Consider the following 19929-nt stretch of genomic DNA (forward strand, 5'->3'; position numbering starts at 1 on the left):
ATGCTCTCTCGCTAATGCACCTTATTGTTTTGAATGCCATGGTATTAAACCCAGGCCAGGTTGCCACAATAATACTTGCAATCTCCTGCCTGAAAACACCATAAACGGCATTAGCTTTTTCGGTGGGGTGTCCATGGATGTCGCGTCCATCCAATCCACTGATGGCAAGAATCCGGGTAAAGTCGTTTCAGTGCCTAAGCTTCTCTTTGTCTGTTCTGACTCATTTCTTTTAACAGATCTTGCAAAGGGTGTTACGGGTATGGCTGGCCTTGGAAGAACTAAAATTTCACTTCCATCCCTGTTCTCTTCTGCTTTTAGCTTTAAGAGAAAATTTGCCATTTGCTTGAGTTCCTCTACCGAAGCTAACGGCGCTGTCTTCTTTGGTGACGGCCCTTATGTTATGCTTCCTGGTGTTGATGTTTCAAAGTCTCTCACTTACACCCCACTTATCCTCAATCCTGTGACTACAGCAACTCGTACTTTTACAGACCTTCCTTCATCTGATTACTTCATTGAAGTAAAGTCTATTAAAATCAATGGACACGTCATCCCTATGAACACATCTTTGCTATCAATTGACAAAAAGGGTTTCGGTGGAACCAAAATCAGCACTATCCGTCCTTACACGGTGTTGGAATCATCAATCTACGAAGCTTTTATTGAAGCTTTCACCAAAGAGTTAGCGAAAGTCCCTAGAGTTAAACCAGTTTCACCATTTGGGGCATGCTTTAATTCTACCCACATTGGCAGAACTCGTGCTGGACCAGCTGTGCCTCAGATTGATCTAGTCTTGCAAAGTAGCAAAGCAGTTTGGAGTATTTTTGGGGCAAACTCAATGGTGCAAGTTAAAAGGGATGTTCTTTGCCTAGGTTTTGTGGACGGTGGAGTACACCCTAGGACTTCAATTGTGATAGGTGGGCATCAACTGGAAGATAATCTTCTGCAGTTTGATCTAGGCACAGCAAGGCTAGGGTTCAGCTCTTCTCTCCTGTTCCGCCAAACAACTTGCTCCAATTTCAATTTTACGTTTAATGCTTAGAGAATCTTTAATCTTCATTTCAGTTGTTTGTTCTCATTTCGTGTTTAGATAAATAAATTTTCATGTGGCCTTTCATGAATACCCCACTTTGAGTTTGGCCTTTTGGAGATTATATTAATGATTTAATGTCACTGGGCTTTTCATGAACCCACTTGAATATTGCGTTTCGGATGGAGAAATTTTTTTTTTTTTTTTAGAATAAAAGCTTAGCTTTCATTAAATCAACTTTGAAAAAGGTACAAAAGATGTGTATGACATTCGATGAACCCCATTATTGGTTCCACACTTTCTAAAGCTACTTTGGCAATCGAATGGGCCGTGCCATTATGAAGCCGAGAGGCGCGCTGCAGTGTGAGGTTCTGTAGTTCCTTTAGCTTTTCCTGGATGTCCAAAATGGTCCAACAGATCTCAGTATTACTGCTTTTTCTTCCTAAAGCCAGATCCACAGCTTCTCAGCAATCACATTCAATTATCAAAGGCACACAATTGGCAGCTTCTGCAGTTTCTATTCCCAGCTTAATTGCTTCTGTTTCTGCGGCAGTTGCATCTCCGAAGTATCTGACTTGCTTCTGAGCTACTGCTACAAAGTTTCCTTCCAAGCTTCTGATCACCACTCCTAAGCCTGCCACTTGCTCTTTTAACTTTGTTGCTGCATCCACATTAACCTTGAACCACACCGTTGGAGGAGGTTTCCAGTTCTGGTTTTCTCTGCAAGTCTGCCTTGTATAGGAGGGCAGTGATGGGAATTTAATTTTCCTATATGATTCCACTATTGCTTCTGCTTTGGCCAGTGATACTTGAGATCTTCATTCTTTCCCTCAAAGACAAAAAGATTCCTTAAGTGCCAGGTAGCCCAACATAAAGCTGTGAAGAGCTCCATTTCTGCTTTGCTTTTCTTCTCTGCTACAGTTTGAAACACGCTCAACAGATCTTTGTTAGCAAAAGCTTGGGTTTCTTCTGCAAATGCTGTGATCCTCCAAGTTTTCTGAAATGCTTTACAATTTAAGAGGGCATGAGAAACATTTTCACCTTGTTTGCCATACCATTGACACCACAGCTATTGCACAATTTTCCTTTTCCACAGGTTTTCTGCTGTTGAAAGCAGATTTCGTACTGCCCTCCACATGAATATTTGAACTTTCTCTGATAAATACAATTTCCAGATTCTATGCCACTTGGATGAACTTGTTTTTGATGAGTCTGGACAGTCATGGAATTTTAGTCTCAGAGCAACTTGGTAGCCACTCTTTACTAAGTAATTTCCATGTTTGTCATAAAGCCCATATAGATTGGTCTGGTCTTGGAGTTCTTGGCAATATAATCTTCAAGATGCAATCTGCATCCTTAAGTATGAAGTGTTGTCTGATTAATGCTTCATTCCACTTGTGCTCTGCATTAATTAAGAGGGGAATTGTAGCCTCCAGTGGCAGGGTTGGAGCTGACACTATCTTGAAAGTTGAAGGTCTAGGAATCCAGTTACAATTATAAATCTTGACTTGCTCTCCACTCTCTATTCTCCATCTTAGACCTTGATGCAGCACTTGTCTACTCCAAAGAATACTCCTCCAAATAAAAGATGGTTTATGCCCCAATTTTGCATTTAAAAAGTCTGTCTTCTTAAAGTACAAAGCCTTTAAGACTTTTGCCATAAGGGAGTCTGGAAATTGGATCAACCTTCATCCTTACTTAGCTACTAAAGTTTGATTAAAGCTTAATAGATCTCTAAACCCCATGCCCCCTTTTCTTTTGGAAGTACTCATTTTCTCCCACTTGGCCCAATGTATGCTTCTATGATCTTCCTTTGAGTTCTACCAAAACCAAGCTATTGCTCTTTGAATATCTGCACAAAAACTTAATAGAATTCTGAAAACACTCATGGCATAGGCAGGGATTGCTTGGGTGATTGCTTTGATTAAAACTTCTTTCCCTCTGCTGGAGAAAAGCTTGCTTTCCCAATTTGATATTGATTAGTATTAAAAATTGTTTAATTATCAAGTGATAATAATATCATTTTGTGCCTATGTTATAATTTATATTTGTGTTTATGCAATATATTAGGAATTATTAATAATGTTTTAAATATATCTAATTTTGTGTATTTTTGTATGTTTATTATGTAAAATATTAATTTCACATAATTCGAGTCTTCAAACAGATAAATAGAGGTTAAATTTGGATTCCGAAGGTCTGAAAACCTTAAGATCAGTCAAGATCGACTTAAAATTAGGCTTGTGTAAAAAAAAGTTGACTTTTTCTGTTGATCGAGCACTGATTGGATGATGAAATGAGCTTACAATAGATATGAGTGCATGAGATAGTTGGCAATTTTCACTAAATATCAACCGTTCATGATTCAATAGTCATAATTGTGCCACGTGGCAATGGTTGGTGAAGCAAGTTGTAGGATCCAAATCTTTGTATTCGGGTCGAACTGATCCACCCATTAACCCGCCAAATCTCAATCGTTCTTTGGCCAAATCAGACAAGTCAAATGATGCCACGTGTGATGTTGACTTTTGAAGTTTGACCAGCCGTTGGATCTTGATCTAATGGTTGTGAGGAGTACATGCATGAAGCTTATGATGGACCGCAAAACACTGGATTACGAATTTATTTTTCTATAAATAGAGCCTCATTTTTATATTTTTAATCATCTCTCTACATCTTTCTTCTTCTCAAATTCTCTGATCTCTCCATCTCCCTATAATCTTGATTTCCAAGTATGTTTTTAATATTTTGTATAATTATTTTATTAATAAATTTATTTTTATTTTTAATTTAAGTTGTTTTTATTACGTTTAATTATGTTTAATTTAATTTTAATAATTCTTTTTTCAATTATGCTTAACTAAATAATAATAGTTAGGGTAAGGTGAAATTCTTAGGAAATAAATATGATTTAATCAAATCTTATTTTTAATTTTATAAATTAAATTATTTTCTATTTAATTTTATACATATTTTATATTTTGAAATTTTGATTTATTGTAAACAAACAAATGAATTTGGCACAATAAATACTTAATCCATCATAAAATTAAAGGAAAAATAATAATAATGTATATAATTAATCTTTTGGGCAATAATAATGGCAAGCCCAAATATTTCTCATGCCTAGACACAACACTGAGCTGGAATTTGTTCTTTATATCCTCAATCTGCCTTACTTGAGTGTTTCTACTAAAGAACATTGACAATTTTTCATAATTGAAATTTGGCCCGAGACAGCTACATATTTGTCAAAAATGAGCTTCATATTTATGCAGTCTTCAGTTGTGGCCCTTGTAAAGATAAGATTGTCATCTGCGAAGAGCAAGTGAGTGATTGCCAAGTTGTTGCTGAATTTCAGTCCCTGGATCAGCTTCTGAGTTTCTGCTTGTTGTAGCAAGTTTGAAAAGCTTTATGCACAAAGAATAAAGCAATATAAGGACAAGAGGCAGCCCTGCCTCAATCCTCTTTGTGAAAGAATCATTCCTTTGGCTACTCCATTTATCAATATTGAGAATGACGAAGGTGTAATACATCTTATAGTCAATTCAATTCATTTGGGTGAAAATCTTAGTCTCTTTATAGTATTTTCCAAGAAGCACCATTCAATTCTATCATATGCCTTACTTATGTCGAGTTTTAAGGCTACTAACCTATTTTTCCTCCCTCTGTTAAGCCTTATCTTGTGCAAACATTTATATCCTATGACAACATTATCCGTTATGAGTCTGTTTGGTATGAAGGCACTTTGTGTTGCTGAGATGATGACATGCAGCATATATTTAAGCTATTAGCTATGGTTTTTGTGATTATTCTATATATTACATTACATAAGCTAATAGGCTTAAACTCTGTTACATTTCTAGGCTTCTCAACCTTGGGCATCAGTGCAGTGTAAGTATGATTGAGAGACGTTATGTTACCACCTTCATTGAGAATATAAAGACAAGTTGCCAGCACTCTTTTGCTTATTGATTTCCAATGTTTTTTAAAAAAGGCTACTAGAAATCCATCTGGTCTGGGAGCTTGGTTGGGTACATTTGGGATAGAACTACTGATATCTCCTCGGCAGTCAAAGGTCTGTCCAGTTCCTCGTTCATCTCCTCTTTGACCTTCCTAGGCATATTTTGCAAAACAACTTCCAATTGGGCTTGTAAAGGGTTTGTTATAGTGAATAAATTTGTATAGTAGTTGCAAAACATTCTTTTTACATCTTCTTCTTCTTCTGTCCAATTTCTATTTTCATCAATTATTCCCCAAATTCTATTTTTCCTCTTTCTCCATGAAGTTTTAGCATGGAAAAACTTCGTATTTTTATCTCTTACTCGTAGCTAATCTGCTCTTAATCTCTACTTCCAATAGATTTCTTCATTTAGCAGAAAAGCATCAATCTTCTTTTCTAAGCTCTTGATTCTTTTCTCTTCTTCATAGTGTTGGTTCTGTTACTTTGCCCATTTCAGCTCATTAATCATCTTCTTTAACTTCTGACTTCTGTCCCTTAACTCCTCTTTGTTCCACCACTGTAGGTGAGTCATTGTTGCCTTTGTTGCTCTTTTGAAGCTTTCAACTGCATCTTCACTATACCATCTTCTTTGCTCTACCCACTCTTGTTCCACAATCTCTCTACATTTATCATAGGAGCTCTAAAAATCCTCATAATGCACTGAAGGAAAAGTTCTTCTATTATATCTTAAGCCCCTCCCTTTTGCCATCACTTCCATCAAAATGGGGTTATGGTCCGATGTCCATGTCTCTACTGTTTCAGCTGCCGATTCTAAGAACACGTTTCTTCATTCTTGATTACACAAAAAGCAATCTAATCTCTCCACAATCAAATGTGGCTCGTATCTTTTATTGCTCGTATCTTTTATTTGACCACATTAAAGGACGCCCTTTACAACCTAAATCCACCAGGCTACAATTTCTAACAGCGTCCCTGAACATCTGCATCACGCTAGCTTCTCTATTGTTCCCTCCTATTTTTTCATGACGCCATAGTATTTCATTGAAATCTCCAAAGCATAGCCAAAACAAAGAGGATAAATTGGCTAACCTTTTTAAGAATGCCCATGTGTGGTGCTTCTGGCACGTCTCTAGGTGTCTATAGACCTCTGTACATCTCCAATAACTTCTATTTTTAGCACAAACTATTGCATCAATATGGTGCTTGCTCCATGATTTGACCTCCACAGTTAATTCTAACTTCTACATCATTGTTAAACCTCATTTTTTCCATGTTCAATTTTCAAAATTTAGCTTCTGACATTTCTCTTCCATTTGCTTACACTACAAGAAAACTGCTAACAAATGACAGACAACTTATGACAGATTCTGGGTATATCATAAAACTATGATAGACTTGTGACATAATTTTCAATTTATCATAAATTAATGATGGTTTTGTGATAGAAATATTTTCTATCATAAATTTATGATGGCTTTATGATATGATTATCATTTATCACGAACTTATGATAGAATCGTGATAGAAATTTAATCTATCAAGAAATTATGATAGAAAAATTACTTTGACCATATTTGACCCAAATTTTATACATTATTTTATTTAAAAAACAAAAGGTGCGTTTTAATAATTAAAAAAAATGCTAGCCAAACCGTACCGTTTTGGGTACTTTAAACTTTCTTTCTTCTTTTTTTGTCCTAAGTGTTAAATGAATACACACTTAGAAAATAAAATTCTACTTCTCTTATCACTCTCTCATTTTCTTCATTTTTTTCTTTTCTTTCATTTTCTCAAGAAACCTTAACGAAATTTTCTCAGGAACCAAACAATTTACAAATCCTTCGATTCTGAAGGAAAATGCAATACAAGAGGTTGAAGCAGCATCAACAGTAGTAGCAAGCACTGGTGTAGCAAGCGCTTCTTCAATAGCGGCCTCTTAGCCACTCCTCAGCTCTAATTTCTCGTTTGCATTTTGTTTCTCGTCGCTTATGTGAATCCATTATGCCTTGATTTCGATTGTGTTTTCATAATTTCAAGCTTTGATTTGTTCGCGCTATTTAGGGTTAGCTTGTGTGATTTCGATGTTCTTGTTTGTTTTGGTTTTTAATTTTCAAGCTTTGCTAGAGTTAGGTTTTGATTATTCTTGTTTTGTAAAAATTGTTCAAATTTTTGGGTGTTTGTTCAAATTTTCAAGCTTTGTTCAATTTATTTTACTTTCCAGATGCGTATTTTCGATCTCATCAGTCAGCTCGCTGCCGCTTTTTAATTATGTCGACAATCCATCACCAAAGTTTCACCTTTGCCGTATAAATCTAGGCTACAGCCTCTTGACTCCATTGATGAATCCTTCACTAGAGCTTTATCAGTGAAGCATTTACCTAAGCATCTGAATATTGTGTCATTGAACGACACTTATGAGGATGATAGCGTTGTGCACATTGTGATGAAGCTATGTGAGGAAGGAGAGTTGGTTGATAGGATTGTCGCCAAAGGGCATTACACTGAGCGAGTTGCTGCTGCAGTTATGAAGACCATTGTTGAAGTTGTTCAAGTTGGTTTCTGGTCTTTTATGTGTTTTGTGTTTGGCATTGCTGCGGAATTTGATGTTTATGGCCTTAAATTGAATTGGCAGTGCATGGCATTCAATTTATTTTTACCAGTTTGTAGTTAAATTGGTTAAGGTATGAAATTTATAGGTAGTGACTCAGGCTTTAGACAAATGTTAAAATCAAAACTTGTTTGGAGTTGGGACGTTTTCCTTTTTCTCCCCATAAGCTTCTACTTTTTTTTATTCTTTCCTCATAAATGCTATGTTTGAGTGTTTTTATTTGGAGAGATGGATGATATTCTGTCTAAAATTTTAAATTTAAGTTCCCTTATCAAATGGACATCGGGAAGGTTTCACTTAGTTTATTCCATTTTTTTTTCTCTCTTTCTTTATCTGGTATTAAGCTTGCCAATATTTTTTTTTTTTTTGCGCTGTTTAATTGATTCTTATTTCATTCAGTCTCAGATGTTAGTGACTTAAAATTTCTTATGATCTATATGGATGCACAGGAATTTGTTTGTTTATTCTGAAATCGGTTACTTCTTAGGGCTTAAATGTTTTATCTCTGTGCATCTTACCATGTACTGAGCCACTTATGACAATTCTTTCTCTCATCGATTCTTTGTACATGTATTTTTTGATCAACTTGTAGACTCTGTTTCTCGTGTTAATTCTATGATTTTCAGAAGTTATGCTCTATGTTTTTAGTGACCTCATTCTTCTAACCTGCATTTCCTTGTATGATTTTTCCACTGCAGGTGTGTCATAAGCATGGAGTCATGCATCGTGATCTCAACCCAAAAAAAATTCTATTTGTTAATAAGAAGAAAAGTTTTTCCTTAAAGGCAATTGATTTTGGGTTGTCGGTCTTCTTTAGGCCTAGTAATGTGCTATATAATTAGCAATTGCATGCCCCTGCCTGCTATTTATTCTTTTCACCTTCATTCCTTTATCTTATACTGTTCTTACCTGAAGGTTTCTCTTTTCTACAGGGGAGCAATTCAACGAGATAGTTGGAAGTCTATATTACATGGCGCTAGAGGTTTTAAAGCGTAATTATGGACCAGAAGTTGATGTCTGGAGTATGCTTTAACTCCGGAGAATTTGGAATTGGATCAACATCTGTGCCTCAAATCGATCTCGTTTTGCAGAGCAACGCAAGGTGTTGTGGAGCATCCTTGGAGCAAATTCGATAGTCCAGGTTGGCAATGATGATAATGTGTCGTGTCTGGGGTTTGTTGACGGAGGGGCACCAAGGACTTCAATTGTTATCGGAGGGTATCAATTGGAAAACAACCTTCTGCAGTTTGATTTAGCTTCTTCAAGACTTGGTTTCAGCAATTCGCTGTTGCTCCGGCGAACATTTTGTTCCAACTTCAAATTCACGTCCATTTGATTCACTAGGATGAATTCGGCTAAGTTTATCAATAGTACAATTTGAATAATGGACTCATGGTCCGTGGTTAGTTTTCATGATTAATTTTAACAGTTAACGTGCTATATGTGAACTGAGCTTTCTTTTTATTTCTACGAGGCCACGTGCTATAGTGATATAAAATGAAGACTGAAGAGAATGATAAAATCGACGTCCAGGCTTATCAGCTAGAGATCCATTATCAACTTGAATAATTTTGATAATTCCTAAAAGAGAATGATAAAATCGACGTTCAGGCTTGTCATCTAGAGATCTGTGATCAACCTGAAATATTTTTGTAATTCCTTAAAATATTGTATTATTTTGAAATGAAGGTATGAAGTGTTGATTGTTATAATATTAGTTCGCAGAACAATGTATAGTTATAAAAATAAATAATCGAAGATCTTAGACACAAATTAACCCACAAGACACTGTAATAAAATAAAACAAAACAAAGATGTGAACAGAACTAGCGTTTGGATGGCTAGCTATTGAGTTGGCTTTCAAGTCGTTCCTCAACAAGGCTCGAGCCGCCATGGATAAATCCGATCCTGCTCGCGATCCGGACGACATTGTTGACCAAAACAACGACGATGGCGCCGATGGCAATGACAAAGACAAAGACAAACCATCCGATGCTTAAATGGTCAAATTTATTAGATTATTAGTATCCAAACGATGTGCTTCCTATTTGAATTACTCTCTATTCAGCTTTAGCAGTTGTGTTCCTACATCCCATTCCCGTACTGAAGCTATATACTCTCCATTTTAAATGTTAATTTTCTTGTGATTATGATTAATCAGTCGTTTTTGAAATTTTTTTTTTTTTTAAGTGAACAGAACTTTCCCCGTTCACGCATGTGTTTTGTTATTGGTTTTCCCACTAGCATCTTGTTTTAATTTAGACAACCCAAATTTATTACAACTTGTCAACTTGTAATTTTGTATGTTGAAAATGTTCACTATCAATCAACTAAGAAATTAACGTATAGAATGTGATTCATTTTTTATTATTGTTTATTGTTATTTTTTTTTTTTTAATTAAGGTCCTTGAAATTGTTTTGGGCTCTCAAAGATAGAATTACACTAGATTAACTTTTAAGATTGGATTGAATTAGATTATACTAACTAAATTATATATTACTATCCTTTATTTGGTATAATGTCGGATAAACTATTTAATGAAACAAAAAAAATAAATAGTATAATTATTTTCAAATTATATTTCTATTTTTTAATATAATATTTATATTCAATATTATTGTAAATGATAATTAAATAATTTTTTATGTTTAAATTATTGAATTAAAATTTTGATATCTAATCTTCTATTAAATTCGAGTTAAAATAAAATTTTATTCAAAAAATATTGATAAAGGTAGTAAATTTGAATTAAAATATATATTTAATCTAACCTAAACACATGTGAAAGTGGAGATCAATAATCTCATGAATTTAAGACTAAAATTTGGACTAATTTACTAGTCTTGACAACCAAGCATAACCTTGGATTAGATTAATTGTTTTATCCTCCAAATTACAGTCTAAATGCTATCTTCTATTCTACATCCAAACATAGTCTTCAAGTCTTAGAAACATATGGGTAAATTGTAAGATAAAGCATTTTATCATGGATTTTCATTGCTTCACAATTTTTTTGGGAGAACAATAATGCTGCAGATTGTCTTGCTAATCTACATCTTAATCATGATGAGTTTTTTTTGTGCGGGGGGGGGGGGGGAATAATCCTCACTTAGAGATTCAACAATTCTTGTCTTAAGATGCTAATCACTTTCTGAAATATTTTTTCTTTTTATATGCTTTTATTTTGAATTTCTTGTTTTCCTATAGTTTTTCACGATGTTGTTTTCAGTGCTATGGCTTATCTTAAGATTGAGGCGCATTATGTCCCCCTAAATGGATGTGCCGATTACTCTTTCTTATTTAATAAAATCCCTCAGTATGTCGAGGCTCATCAAAAGAAAATTAAGAAGCTAACACAGCCCCAAGTGTTCGCCAAGCGTTTTTTTTTCAATTACATGAAACTATATTACAACTCATATTACATGATATTACAACTGATATTTACAAATCAGACTATTATTGAGATTATTTTACATCAATTATTATGAAGTGGTGTCCAAATTTTTACCTTACGTCTACTTCACTCACATTTCGAAAGGGATAAAATTACTTTCACTCAAATTGAGAAAGAAATTAAACCCCCACAATGCATTGTGAGGTTCGAATTCATGACCTCACAATTGTGAGGTTTGGGTTCTAACCACTAGATTAAAGCCTAACGGATCGTTTGCCAAATGATTTTTAAGTAGCTTGATTAAGTTTATTTGAATTTCCAATGCCTAATTAGGTGGTTTTCAAACACTTTATTTTAGTTTACCAACCAAATTTGAATCCTCTCTACCTTTAAAATCATTAAAAAAAAAAATAAGAATTTTAAATTGAAAAAATGCCTATAAATATCTTGGCTGCTCGCTGCTTTACAGTCCACAGCACGTTAACCAAATGGCTCTCTCTTCCAAATTTCTTCTTTTTTGCTTTCTTCTCTTTTTCATCTCTCCTTCCATAGCCAAAACGTCTTTTAGACCAAAAGCACTAGTTCTTCCGGTTACCAAAGATGGATCAACTCTCCAATACCTCACTCAAATCAAACAAAGAACCCCTCTCGTGCCTGTGAAATTGACCCTTGATCTTGGTGGTCAGTTTCTATGGGTTGTTTGTGAAAAAGAATACGTATCATCTTCCTATAGATTTGCCCCTTGCCATTCAGCTCCATGCTCTCTCGCTAATGCACCTTATTGTTTTGAGTGCTTTGGTACTAAACCCAGGCCAGGGTGCCACAATAATACTTGCAATCTCCTGCCTGAAAACACTATAAACGGCATTAGCTTTAACGGTCCGGTGTCCATGGATGTCGCGTCTATCCAATCCACTGATGGCAAGAATCCGGGTAAAGTCGTTTCAGTGCCTAAGCTTCTCTTTGTCTGTGCTGACTCATTTCATTTAACAGATCTTGCAAAGGGTGTTACGGGTATGGCTGGCCTTGGAAGAACTAAAATTTCACTTCCATCCCTGTTCTCTTCTGCTTTTAGCTTTAAGAGAAAATTTGCCATTTGCTTGAGTTCCTCTACCAAAGCCAACGGCGCTGTCTTCTTTGGTGACGGCCCTTATGTTATGCTTCCTGGTGTTGATGTTTCCAAGTCTCTCACTTACACCCCACTTATCCTCAATCCTGTGACAACAGCAGCTCTTACTTTTACAGACCTTCCTTCATCTGATTACTTCATTGAAGTAAAGTCTATTAAAATCAATGGACACGTCATCCCTATGAACACATCTTTGCTATCAATTGACAAAAAGGGTTTCGGTGGAACCAAGATCAGCACTGTCCATCCTTACACGGTGTTGGAATCATCAATCTACGAAGTTTTTATTGAAGCTTTCACCAAAGGGTTAGCGAAAGTCCCTAGAGTTAAACCAGTTTCACCATTTGGGGCATGCTTTAATTCTACCCACATTGGCAGCACTCGTGCTGGAGCAGCTGTGCCTCAGATTGATCTAGTCTTGCAAAGTAGCAAAGTGATTTGGAGTATTTTTGGCGCAAACTCAATGGTGCAAGTCAAAGACGATGTGCTTTGCCTAGGGTTTGTTGATGGTGGAGTAAACCCTAGGACTTCAATTGTGATAGGTGGGCATCAATTGGAAGATAATCTTCTGCAGTTTGATTTGGCCACATCAAGGCTAGGCTTCAGCTCTTCTCTTCTCTTCCACCGAACAACTTGCTCCAATTTCAATTTTACGTCTAATGCTTAGAGAATCTTTAATCTTCATTTCAGTTGTTTGTGCTCATTTTGTGTTTAGAATAATAAATTTTCATGTGGCTTTTCATGAATACCCCACTTTGAGTTTTGCGTTTTGGAGATTATAGGAATGATTTAATGTCACTGGGCTTTTCATGAACCCACTTGACTTGAGTATTGCGTTATGGATGGAGATTGTATTAAAAAGGAAAAACAAGTCTGTGATGCATTTATTTATTTATAAAAAGCCGACTTATTCATTCACGAATTAGCACATGCAGAAATATGCTATATATACTAGTACTGAATCCAGAGATATCGGATGTTGTTTAGTTAGTTGCTGGAAGAATGACAGTTCGTTTCCCTTAGAAATTATTTTTATTATTTACATTTTCAATAAAATTTTTAATTGTCAATAAAGAAATAAAACGAGTCATGGAAAATCTATCAAGAGTTCGAATCAATAATGAGGATTCTCTTTTGGTTAATATCATACGGCCCCTTGTCTTTTGTATCATTTCTAATATTTACATTATGAGTACAAACTATCTTCATATATAATAGTTAATTATTTAATAAAAAGAAAAAACTTGGGACCGGGCAAACCATGGCCCAGTCTATGTCAAAATGGCATAGGCTCGGCCCATTATAAATTAGGCTTTGACCTTTCAGTTCTTGAGCCTCCTAAAGAAATAAGGCTTGAACCCAACTGTCAATCTGTCATCCATAGCAGAAACTCAAATATTTAATTAATAATTTCATTTTATCGTATAAATAATAAAAGTATTCAAAAAATTAATTTCAAACATTTCTAACTATCATTTTCCTTGAAAATTAAAAAAAAAGTTATAAATATACAATCAATCCATTATAGTTAATAAATTGGTTTATTATTGAAAGCGTTAGAAAAGTGGATTCCATAAATTTAAGTTGACAAAAGTTTAACAAATAAAAATTTAAATCATTAGTGTAAATAAAAAGGTTAGCTTAAGAGAACCCAGCTTGTTTTTTGTATACTAATAAGTAATTTTATGATCCATTCCATTGATGCAGCATTAAATGGGCCAGTTACTCCAACTCATATATCATTCAATTTTAGATTACATTATTGTTTAACAAAAACTATTTTTTTATGAGTAATGATACAGCCATTAACTCTTGTACAAACTTATTTTGTACAAACTGACGTGGCATTAATTCATTGGTTGAATGAAAATATAAATTAATAAAAATAAATCATGTGGGCCAAGTGATATTTAATTCAACCAATCTTATCATGCCACATCAGTTTGTACAAAATAAGTTTGTACAAAAATTTGTGGCTGTATTATTACTCTTTTTTTATTTCAATAACATAATCAGCCCCTGAAAAAAAAAAGCCAAAACGAAGCACGACATGTAGTGGCCACAACAATGCCCCACGCAGGAGGTAATGTAAGCGGTGCATAGAACAAAGACAGGTCCAACCTAAGTTGCCAATCTAGAAGAAATCTTCCAGCCACCTTGACCCAGCCGAATACAACTTGCATTAAGTGAATAATTGATCAGAAAGGGGGGAAATAAAATATTGGTGACAAATTTAAGAGATCCGAGCCCCAAAATCCTATAAATAGGACATATCCCTATACGAGCAAAACACAAATAATTAAGAATATAAACATGTCGGTCGCACAGAGTTTCCTTCTTTTATGCTCTCTTCTTATTTTCTCGTTATCTCCCATCACAGCCCAAACATCATTGCGCCCCAAAGCCCTGGTTCTCCGAGTAGCAAAAGACACTGCCACTCTTCAATATGTGACCCAAATCAAGCAACGAACCCCTCTTGTGCCTGTGAAATTAACTGTCCATCTTGGCGGCAACATTCTCTGGGTTGATTGCGAGAAAGGCTACGTGTCATCTACCAATAAAACAGCCCGCTGTGGCTCAGCTCAGTGCAATCTTGCTAATGCTAAAGCTTGTGGAGGTGGCATTTGTGGCGCTGGCCCGGATAACCCCATCTCAAACACTGGGACACATGGTGACATACGCATAGATGTTTTGTCCATCCAGTCTACCGACGGCCGTAATCCTGGTAGAGCTGTTACGGTGCCTAATTTTATCTTCCTTTGTGGTTCAGAATTTGTCTTACAAGGCCTTGCTAGTGGCGTTGTGGGTATTGCTGGCCTTGGAAGGAGTAAAGTTGCGTTGCCTTCACAACTTGCTGCTGCTTTTAGCCTCAAAAGAAAATTCGCACTTTGCTTGAGTCCTTTTGATGATGGTGCCATCGTTTTTGGCGATGGACCTTATTATGATCTTAATAATTTCGATGTCTCCAAGAATCTTAAATATACCCCGCTTTTCATCAACAAAGTAAACACGGCCTCAGGTTTCTTGGGTGAGCCTTCAGTTGAATACTTCATTGGTGTCACATCCGTTCATGTTAACGGAAAAGCTGTCCCATTAAACAAAACATTGCTATCTATTGATAACGAAGGTGTTGGTGGAACAAAGATCAGCACCGTCAATCCTTACACAGTCCTGGAAACTTCAATCTACAAGGCTCTTGTTCAAGCCTTTGCTAGTGCCATGCCTAAAGTCGCCAGAGTGGCTCCTGTGGCACCATTCGGGGCATGTTTTAGACTGCAAGACATTGGTTTCACCCGTATAGGCCCAGTCGTGCCTCAAATAGATCTGGTTTTGCAGAATAAGAACGTGGTTTGGACTATCCATGGACAAAACTCAATGGTGCAGATTGGCGGCGATGCGTTGTGCTTGGGGTTTGTGGATGGAGGAGTAAACCCTAGGACTTCCATTGTCATTGGAGCGCGCCAGCTGGAAAACTATCTGCTTCAGTTTGATTTAGCTACTTCAAGACTTGGCTTCAGCGACTCACTACTGTTCGAGCGAGCCACTTGCACCTTCAACTTTACATCCATTGCATAATAATTTTAAGCATGTTTGCCTGTTATTTGTGTGATGAATAAAATGGTCATGGACCAATGATTCGACGCAATGGTCAGACCAAATAATGTACCTTGCTGCACTTGATCAATTTAATTTATTATTAAGAGAATAAAAGATATATTTTTGAAGTATATGCTGCGAATTGTGGTGATAATCATATCTGTGACCTTACAAAATTGGGAGGCCCCCAAGAACTCATTTCTAGTCTTATCCATAATTCTGATTTGAAAGATTTTGTAACGAGTCAATTTCTTTATTATCTTTAATTTACAAATTACAAGATAATTTTTTTTTTATCACGATAGAAACTACTGGGTCAATAATGCTTCTAGCTGTATAGCTCACAAAATCTAAAGAAGTTTGGCAGCACATAGCTTAGATAAGGATTTTATAATTAAATAAAAATAGGCGGTAGAATTCTTCAATAATCTTCCTGCTGGTTTTTCTTCTTTGCTTTATTATGATCTATGCTATCTAAATTTCTCTTTCGGCGCAAATCTGATCACAAACGTTTATGTGCACGCAAGTTCATGCTTTTAAGCAATGATTAAAATATAAAAAATAAAATAAAGTAAAAACAAATAGTAGTAATTATGAATTTATTATTTTCTTAAGAAATTGACTTCATGAATTTCAGTTCATGCAGGTCAGCGGTTTTGAAAACTACGCGTACAAGCTGATAGTATACGACAATAACAAGATTAAAAAAAATAATAATAAAAGTTCAACATCAAATGTAATTAACTAATAATTTTACAGGACCAATGAGCTGGATTGGTCAAAGTCAAAATTCGAGTTAATGCACTTCAGCAATCTGGATAAGTTAGAGGTTTTGCATGTCGCCTTGTCGCCATTATTAACGTCTCCAACCCGCTGCATATTTTATGTAATAATTACATTCAATTTTCAATCAACACGTTTTAAGAAAATTTACAAAACTAACCAAATGATTATGATTAATTCTTATTCTCTCAGTCTGACTGTAAATTATAAATAACATATTTAATACTGCTATAAATATGCACTTGGCACCGGCTTCTCCGAAGCACTCAATTAAGCCAAACATGGCCATCTCCTATAATGATCTTCTTCTCTTTTGCTCTCTTGTCCTTTTCATCACTCCCTCTTTAGCCCAAACATCATTTAGACCAAAAGCACTACTTCTTCCAGTCACCAAGGATGCATCAACTCTCCAATACGTCACTCAAATCAACCAAAGAACCCCCCTAGTGCCAGTGAAATTGACCCTTGATCTTGGTGGCCAGTTCCTTTGGGTTGATTGTGACCAAGGCTATGTCTCGTCTTCTTATAAACCCGTCCGTTGCCGCTCGGCTCAATGCAATCTTGCTCGGTCTAAGTCTTGTGTCCAATCCTGCTTCTCTCCCCCAAGGCCAGGCTGCAACAATGACACGTGCGCTCACCTCCCAGATAACACAATAACAAACACCGGCACAAGCGGCGAGCTTGCTACAGATATTGTATCTATACAATCAACTGATGGCAAGAATCTGGGCCGGGTCGTTTCAGTGCCTAACCTTGCATTTGCTTGTGCAGCAACGTTTCTTCTAGAAGGTCTTGCTAGTGGAGTTAAGGGCATGGCTGGCCTTGGAAGAACTAGAATATCACTTCCTTCACAAATCTCTGCTGCTTTTAGCTTTGATCGAAAGTTTGCCATTTGCTTAAGTTCTTCTTCCAGAGTAAACGGTGTCGTCCTCTTCGGTGACGGGCCATATTTTTTCCTTCCCCGCGATATTGATTTCTCAAAGTCTCTCTTTTACACCCCTCTTATACTCAATCCTGTGAGTACCGCCGGCGCTTTCTTCGAAGGTGAACCCTCAGCTGAATACTTCATTGGAGTAAAATCGATCAAGATCAACGGAAACACTGTCCCATTGAACACATCATTGCTATCCATCGATAAAGAAGGCTTTGGCGGTACGAAAATCAGCACCGTCAATCCTTACACAGTGCTGCATACTTCAATTTACAATGCTCTAGCTCGAGCTTTCATCAAAGAGGTAGCTAATATCCCTAGAGTCACACCAGTGGCACCGTTTGGTGCATACTTCAACTCTACATTCGTTGGTAGCACACGTGTCGGCCCAGCAGTGCCTCAGATTGATTTGGTGTTACAGAGCAATACTGTAATCTGGAGAATTTTCGGTGCAAATTCTATGGTACAAGTCAGAGATGATGTGTTGTGCCTAGGTTTTGTGGACGGTGGAGTAAACCCTAGGACTTCAATTGTGATCGGAGGGCATCAATTGGAGGACAATCTTCTACAGTTCGATCTGGCCACATCAAGGCTAGGCTTCAGCTCTTCTCTCCTGTTCCACCAAACAACTTGTGCCAACTTCAACTTCACATCAAATGCTTAGAAAGAATATCGAATATCATATCATTGATACGATTGTATGATCTGTATTATTTATTTATGCTTGTTACAGCTCACAACCTCAATAAACGATCACGGTAGCTTTGTCATGATCCCACCCATGTAATATTTCAATATCAAGTTGCAGTAAAATCCGAAAGTTTGATAGATTTAATAATAAAAAGCTGACTGTTTTATTAGCACAAATTGTGGCACATGCTTTTATATATATTATACTTATAAGCACCTTCTGAGCATATATATAAATGAGGATATTCGGTTAACTTCTTGAAACAATTACATTCATGATAAGAGAATTTATTGGCTATTTATGTTAAAGAATAATAAGAATATGGAGGCAAAGAACAAAGAAAATTTATTAGGATTTGAGACGTGTTTGCACACTTTCCTTTAAGGTTTTATTTGTCCTCTCCAATCTTTGTTTGCTATAGAGTATTAATGGCAAATTACCCCCAAGATATATCAAATTCTGAATACAATCTCTAGCAAATAAGATTGTATTTCCAGAACATATATGAAACCTGCAAAATCTGATGATATTACCAAAATGTGTATATTTCTTTTATGAAGAAGATGTTAATTCAAAAGAATGTAACCATTCGAAATGGTACTTCTTCAAAAAACTCTTTTGGTTTGAATTTGTAACGATTAACACTTGAAATTTTCAAGCTTGTCAACCGTTTTCCAGTTGACGCCTTTCTGGAAATAAACGGTTAACCGTTTTCTCAATAAACGGTGAGCCGTTTTATTCCAGAATGTCAAATATGTTGCCCTCTGTACATAAACGGTTAACCGTTTTCTCAATAACCGGTGAACCGTTTTCTCTAGACCATAAAACATGCTCTCTGGAGTTAAACGGTTAGCCGTTTTCTCCATAAACGGCAAACCGTTTTTGTCCAGAATATCAAACCAAAGATTAAAAATGTTACAATCTCTCTTACAATCCCCACTAGATTGTAATATTTTTCAGATTTATTAATGATCAACTTATACATACAAAAATGTATCTTTCGATTTTAACCTTTAATTAGTGAGTGTATTTCAAAGCATTTACAAGACAATAGTGTGCTAAGCATTAAACTTTGTCTCTTAAGTAAATACCGGAGATACATCACATATAAGCTATCCCAGATTTCAAAGTTGTGTTCCAATAGTTAGCACTATTCCGGCCTTGTGCTCTATCTTGGATTCATGAACATTTACAAGATTAAACCATGACCTTGTTAGAAATGGCACCATTTCTTATGTTCACTTAGGTGAAGTTTCAAATCATGTCTTTAGCTACTATAAGACTTGAACTTCATTAAGAGTAAATACTCAACCTCAACCTCGTAGCTATTTACACCGAAACTCTTGAATGGGATTATTTATTACTCGGTGCCAAACCAGTCACATAACAACAACTTGTTATTACCCATTTAACTATGGAGTAGTGGTATAACTACTACATAGTTGGGTTACCTTCGTTGGTGACTTTATTATGTAAAGGTTTCAATCTCATTCCAAAAGATGTATCCTTAACTAAGTCTCTTGAAAGACCTTTTGTTAAAGGATCTGCTAGGTTCTTATTAGTCCTAACATAAACAATATTAATAACACCATCTGTTATTAATTATTTCACATATTCATGTCTCAAGCTAATATGTCTAGACTTTCTATTATATACTTTATTATAAGCTCTAGACAATATACCTTCACTGTCGCAGTACAAAGAAATAGATGGCATCGGCTGTGGCCACAACATTATATCAAACAATAAATTTCTCAGCCATTCTGCTTCTTTGCCTGCAGCCGCAAGTGCTATAAACTCACTT

The 19929-nt window shown here is 35.9% G+C and overlaps 4 protein-coding genes across 4 annotated transcripts in view; all 4 read left to right on the forward strand.

Moving 5' to 3' along the window:
* LOC18032058 (basic 7S globulin) overlaps nucleotides 1–1181 on the forward strand; it is a 1451-nt gene extending 270 nt beyond the window's left edge. The window contains exon 1 of the mRNA XM_006419766.2: nucleotides 1–1181. This exon is cut by the window's left edge and continues 270 nt beyond it. Coding sequence (XP_006419829.2) covers nucleotides 1–1039 — 1039 coding nt within the window. The 3' untranslated portion in view covers nucleotides 1040–1181.
* A 10297-nt stretch (nucleotides 1182–11478) lies between these two features.
* LOC18032907 (basic 7S globulin) lies at nucleotides 11479–12790 on the forward strand. Its single transcript, XM_006419768.2, has one exon. The coding sequence runs from the start codon at nucleotides 11483–11485 to the stop codon at nucleotides 12788–12790; it is 1308 nt and encodes a 435-aa protein (XP_006419831.1). The 5' UTR covers nucleotides 11479–11482.
* Nucleotides 12791–14426: 1636 nt separating this feature from the next.
* Nucleotides 14427–15808, forward strand: LOC18032051 (basic 7S globulin). Its single transcript, XM_006419769.2, has one exon. The coding sequence runs from the start codon at nucleotides 14437–14439 to the stop codon at nucleotides 15697–15699; it is 1263 nt and encodes a 420-aa protein (XP_006419832.1). The 5' UTR covers nucleotides 14427–14436; the 3' UTR covers nucleotides 15700–15808.
* A 975-nt stretch (nucleotides 15809–16783) lies between these two features.
* Nucleotides 16784–18212, forward strand: LOC18032535 (basic 7S globulin). The gene has a single exon (XM_006419770.2). It carries the CDS (start codon nucleotides 16785–16787, stop codon nucleotides 18096–18098), a length of 1314 nt encoding a protein of 437 aa, XP_006419833.1. The 5' UTR covers nucleotide 16784; the 3' UTR covers nucleotides 18099–18212.
* Nucleotides 18213–19929: the final 1717 nt, after the last annotated feature.

This window comes from Citrus clementina, unplaced genomic scaffold (assembly GCF_000493195.1).
Source record: "Citrus clementina cultivar Clemenules unplaced genomic scaffold, Citrus_clementina_v1.0 scaffold_9, whole genome shotgun sequence".
Classification (NCBI taxonomy): Eukaryota; Viridiplantae; Streptophyta; class Magnoliopsida; order Sapindales; family Rutaceae; genus Citrus; species Citrus x clementina.

Excerpts from the sequence above, each read along its gene's own strand:
- LOC18032907 (XM_006419768.2), top strand. The coding sequence starts at position 11,483 with ATGGCTCTCTCTTCCAAATTTCTTCTTTTTTGCTTTCTTCTCTTTTTC.
- LOC18032051 (XM_006419769.2), top strand. The coding sequence starts at position 14,437 with ATGTCGGTCGCACAGAGTTTCCTTCTTTTATGCTCTCTTCTTATTTTC.
- LOC18032535 (XM_006419770.2), top strand. The coding sequence starts at position 16,785 with ATGGCCATCTCCTATAATGATCTTCTTCTCTTTTGCTCTCTTGTCCTT.